The sequence below is a fragment of the Drosophila rhopaloa genome, unplaced genomic scaffold (genome assembly GCF_018152115.1).
Source record: "Drosophila rhopaloa isolate 14029-0021.01 unplaced genomic scaffold, ASM1815211v1 contig_203, whole genome shotgun sequence".
NCBI lineage: Eukaryota > Metazoa > Arthropoda > Insecta > Diptera > Drosophilidae > Drosophila > Drosophila rhopaloa.
The window spans coordinates 2,894,079-2,899,464 of record NW_025335088.1 but is presented as its reverse complement, the minus strand read 5'-3'; the positions used below and the strand labels follow the sequence as shown (position 1 = coordinate 2,899,464).

The 5,386-nt window shown below is 54.6% G+C and overlaps 1 protein-coding gene across 1 annotated transcript; it reads right to left on the bottom strand.

The window, feature by feature from the left end:
- Nucleotides 1-3,875: 3,875 nt before the first annotated feature.
- On the bottom strand, nucleotides 3,876-4,547 carry LOC123037885 (pollen-specific leucine-rich repeat extensin-like protein 1). The gene has a single exon (XM_044460661.1). The coding sequence runs from the start codon at nucleotides 4,545-4,547 to the stop codon at nucleotides 3,876-3,878; it is 672 nt and encodes a 223-aa protein (XP_044316596.1).
- Between the last annotated feature and the right edge of the window lie 839 nt (nucleotides 4,548-5,386).

Genomic DNA, 5,386 nt, shown 5'->3' with positions numbered 1-5,386 from the left:
TACACACGCGTAGTTCTTAATTATTTCGCAGCTTTATTGGGTCTCCTACTCACAGAGCGCACGAGGCGCCATGTGCTTTTTTTCTGATCTCGTTTTTAGAAGAAGGAAGAAGGAATCAAGGAATAAGGGAACAGAGAGAAAATAAAGAGACCAGGCAGCCGGGCTGTCAAAGTCTCATTTTTGGCGCTGCTTGAAGCGTTGCCACCTAGCCGACTATCGAAAGCCCAAGGTTTTCGGAGGCTTTCGTTACATTACCCCCCTCTCAGACTCGAGTCTCCTCGCCGAGTACGGCTGGACTTGGGCCTCGGTAAGGGGCCAATCGGTTGACATGGACGGTCCTGGTGGCACGCTTCCCTGGTAGTCGTATCTCGTATACCAGGTCGGAGTGACGGCGGGTGACGACGGCGGGTCCAATCCAATCAGACTGCAGTTTCGGGCATCGGCCCACTCTTCGTGTAGGGCAGTAGAGCCAAACCTCTTCTCCAACGGCGAATTCAACTGGATGCGATCGAAGGTCGTAGCGTAACTTGTTAACGTTAGCGGCTGCCATCAAGTTTCGTCGTCCAATCTGTTGTGTGAGTCGGAGGCGATTCTGCAATTGTTCCACGTAGGCGGGATAACTCTCCGGATGAGGGGATGGTCGACCATACAGCAGTTCGCTCGGTAGCCGGAGTTCCCGTCCCAGCAGCAGTAACGACGGTGAAAACCCAGTTGCCTCATGTGGAGCCGATCGATAGGCCCAGAGAGCTAGCGGCAACAGTTGGTCCCAGTCGCGTTGATCGGTCGCAACAAATTTGGCCAGGTAATCCAGGAGGGTCCGATTAAATCTCTCGACCATCCCGTCCGACTGAGGGTGTAGCGGTGTGGTGCGAGGAGGCGTAGGCAAGCTTGGAATACCTCTGATTCGAAGTTGCGGCCTTGGTCCGAGTGAAGGATAAATGGGGCACCAAAACGGCAAAACACTTCTTGGATGAGTGCTCGAGCTACAGTTTCGGCGGTTTGGTTGGGAAGGGCTATGCACTCCGGCCATTTGGTGAAGTAGCACATCACCACAGCGATGTAGCGATTTCCGTGAGTGGTAGTTGGCAGAGGGCCGAGTATGTCGATCGCAAGTCGTTCAAATGGAGCACCTAGGACGCGGGGTTGTAGTTGTCCCACTGTACGGCGAGTAGGTCCTTTTCTGGCATTGCATTCGGTACAGCGTGCGCACCAAAGGGCTACGTCTGCAGTCTGTCCGATCCAAAAGTAACGTTGCTTGAGCTTGGCGACTGTCTTCTTAATTCCGAAGTGTCCGCCGGTGGTAGAGTTGTGAGCGCTGCGCAGAGCTTCTTCCTGAAGTGAGCGAGGCACTACCAAGGCTTCGTCCGCTGTTTTGGTTTTAATCATCAGAAGACCCCTTTCCACGAAAAGGTGTTCGAACGAGTGCCAATACGCTTTTGTCTCGGGGCTCTCACTCCATGTTGTGGATTTAGTTGGTCGTTCTCCTGTTTTTAACCACTGCAGGATCAACGACAAAGTGGGATCTTTTTCCTGGCTGATAGCAATGTCGACTGGTTGGGCCTGTAAGAACAAAATCCCTTGACCATCGTTTTGTTCTGCCTTAGTGCATATGCGGCATTCAGCACAGGGGCGGCGAGACAGGGCGTCGGCGTTACCGTGCAGCTTGCCACTGCGGTGCTGGATATCCATGTTGTATTGCTGGAGGCGTTCAATCCAGCGAGCGAGTTGTCCTTCGGGTTCCCGAAAGTTGAACAGCCATCGGAGAGACGAGTGGTCCGTGCGCAGCAAGAATTTCCGGCCATATAAATAGTGATGGAAATGTTTGGTAGATAGAACCACGGCTAGCAGCTCTCTCCTAGTTACGCAATAATTGCGTTCGGCAGCATTAAAGGATTTACTGTAATACTCCAGTACATGCTCCTGTCCTTCTTGTTGTTGACTGAGTACAGCGCCCGCGCCATGGTTTGACGCATCTGTATCCAAAACGAATACACCATTATAAGTGGGAAACGTTAGAATGGGCGGTGTAGTGAGCTTAATTTTAAGGGTTTAAAGGCATCGTGAGCCGATGAGGTCCATGTGAAGGCACGCTTAGTTTCCGTTAGTTCATGTAGCGGGCGAGCGATGGTGGCGAAGTCCGGGATGAATTTGCGGTAGTAGGAACAGAGGCCCACGAAGGATCGTACCTCTTTCTTGTTACGGGGGTGACCAATCGATGACTTTTCGAATCTTTTCCGGACACGCCCGTAAGCCTTTGTGGCTAACTATGTGGCCCAGGTAACTAACCTCGGTTCGGAAGAAATGGCATTTGCGGGGACTCAGCTTTAGTCCTGCGCTTTGCAATTTATCCAAGACTTGTTGCAAGTGGTCCAGATGGTCTTCCGCTGTCCAAGAGTACACAATGATGTCGAGGTAAACCAGTGTGTATTTCCAGGCATGTCCGGAGAATAGGCCGTCCATTAAACGCTCGAAGGTCGCTGGCGCGTTGGTCAGGCCAAACGGCATCACGTTAAATTCAAAAAGACCGGCATCACACGTAGAAGCGGTCTTGGCTCTTGAGGCGTCGTCCATTTCCACCTGCCAGTAACCGCTCTGAAGGTCCATTGTGGAGAACCAACAGGCGCCGTGCATCGTGGTTAAGATGTCATCCATCCTTGGTAGGGGATAAGAATCCTTGATGGTGATATCGTTTAGACGTCGATAATCCACACAGAACCGGGTAGAACCGTCCTTTTTCCTTACTAGAACGACCGGTGAGGCCCACGGGCTCGTGGATGGGCGAATTATGCCTCTTAGCTTCATGTCGGCAACCAGTTCTTCCACTTCAGCCTTCCTTGCCAGCGCAAGACGACGCACTGGTTGCTTGATAGGCCTAGATAGACCCGTATCGATCACATGGCGGGTTAGGTTGGTATGCCCGGAGTCGTCATCGCTTCGGGCAAACACTCGCTGGAAGCGGTTCATCAAGGCCGTCCACTTGGAGCGAAGAGGGGGTGGCAACTCGGTGGGTACCTCCTCATTGTGGGAGGTTGCTTCATCGTTTCCGTCTTGATCCTGAGGGGTTTCCAGAACCTCTACTGCTTCCACTTGTCCCACAATTGTTTGCGCTGGGAGAACATACGTGTGCGCGCTGAGATTTACTAGATGCAGTGTGCTGGTGTTGGTCGTGGTGTCCAGCAGGGTGCTGCCTAGTAGAATTTTGGGGGGCAATTGGGAGTGAGCTCCACGTTCCAACAGAGCTGCGGGCAGTTGCTCCTCCGACATGCATCGAACCGTTAAGTGGGTGTCGCTATATGGCAGGATGTTACCTGGCGCGGTCGAATAAAGTAGATTTCGCTGTTCCGTAGTCGGGGCATATAGCGGCAAGGATCCCCACGGGAACCGTAACTGAAGATCTTTCAAGTCTACGGTTGCCTTATATTGCAGCAGAAAGTCCATGCCTAACAGGCTTGGGGTGCTGCCTTCCACTAGCAGGAATTCGTGTTCAACTGGCCTTCCGGCAACAACAAGTTGAGCGGCGACTCGTGCGGTTGCCACGAATTTCTCGGCTGATGGTCCCTGCAGAGTCACGCGGCAAGGTGCACTGGGTAGTCGCTTTGGCGAATCCCGCTCGTTTAGGAGGGAGACGGCGGCACCAGTGTCGACGATCAGCCGTATAGGATGTTTCTGTAAGAAGATCAAACAATGTAAATGTTGGCCTCCAACGGCACTACAGGTATACGTAGCTTCGGCGGGCATAGACTGGCTCCCGCGATGGTCATATTGTATAGGGTTTGTAGTTGTCCGTTTCGCCGCGATTGACGGCATTAGTGGCATCTTTCCGGATGGGTGTTCAGCGAACAATCGGCCCAAAACGGTGTCCACGGGGGGTGAATTCAGTTCAGTTCTTCTCCTTCAGCAAGCGGCGGCGGTAGTTTCCCATAGGACTCGGCGGCGGCGGCATATCGGATGGAACCGGTTTCTAGTGGAGCGGGCGGCGGTACGTTGGCGATCTCGCCGGACGGCGGCTCCGGGGTAAGATGTAAACTCGTTGGTTTACGTAGGGTGCGGGCGCTCCGGAGTGGGGCAAACTCTATTTCCTGAGATTGTGCGGCACTTTCTTTGGGCGGCGGCAGTAAGGGAAAGGGGTCCACGATGGCTTCGACTCCACTTGGAGGAGCATTTAGTTGGGCGCCGGGTTGCTCGATTGGCGGCGGCTGTAAGAGCACGGGGGCCACGAAGGTTTCAACTCCATTTGGAGGAGCATTTAGTCGGGCGCCGTGTTGCTTGGTTGGCGGCGGCTTCTGCAACGGCTGCGAACGGACGGCCTTCGTTTCGTCGTAAGGTGGGCCCGTTCTGGCAGCTACTTGGTGGGGAGGTCTCGACTGTTGGGAACCCGTCGGTCGGCGTGCTGTGTGGGTATTCCGGTTCGCTGTAAGCTCGATGTCCGTGAACTGCGCGGCACTCTCTTCGGGCGACGGCTCTGGGGGCAAGGGGGCCACGATGGCTTCCACTCCATTTGGAGGAGCATTTAGTCGGGCGCCGGGTTGCTCGGGAGGCGGTGGCATCGAGTGGAGGTGCGGCGGGGCGTTACAGGTGTTGGAACCGGATTCAGTAACCCGGGCAGGCGCGGTGAGCGATTGAGGGTGAGCCGGAGACGTACGGTGGTTGCGGAACCGCCGTTGGGGAATGGGGGGGGTGAGCGGCTGCTCACTGGGGCTTACGGTGTTGACTGTCAACCTGCGCCCCGAGAGGCTGACCGTAGCTAGTTTCCCGATAGCGGCACGGAGTTAGTGGAAAACCCCGGTCCTCTCGGGTTATGGCTTCCTGATCCCCGGGCTCTTCTTCCTGGGGAGACTAGGGGATCTTCTATGGTTTCGGCAGCAAAGTTCATTACTGCGGCGGCTGTACGTCGTCGGCACTGGGCTTCAATGCGGCACGCCATATCGAGGGCATCCGTTAGAGAGCGCGGGTGGCTGCTAATGATAGGGACCTGGTATCCCGTCTCGCGTATCCCGTCGATAAAACGCTGCACGATGATGCTGTTGTAGGTGGCGGTTGGTAACTCCCCAAATAAAGCTCTGCCCAGGCGTTCCAGCTCTAGTGCAAAGTCCTCGAAAGACTCTCGTGGTCCCTGCATACGATTGTGGAAAGTGTGATAGCCAGTGTGCTTACTGATTGTAAAGTATTCGCGCATGGCGGATGTCAGGGAGTTGTATGAGCTGAGAGTGGCTTCTGGTAGGGTAGCGTGAAAACGCTGAGCACGCCCACGCAGACTCGTATACAACTTTCTGCACTTCTTCCTCTCTGACCAGTGGTATTCTTCGGCCATGTCGTCCAGTAGGCGTTGAAATTCGGGCCAGGGACGTGTTCCATCGAAGGTAGGAGGCGGCTCTGTATCCGACAC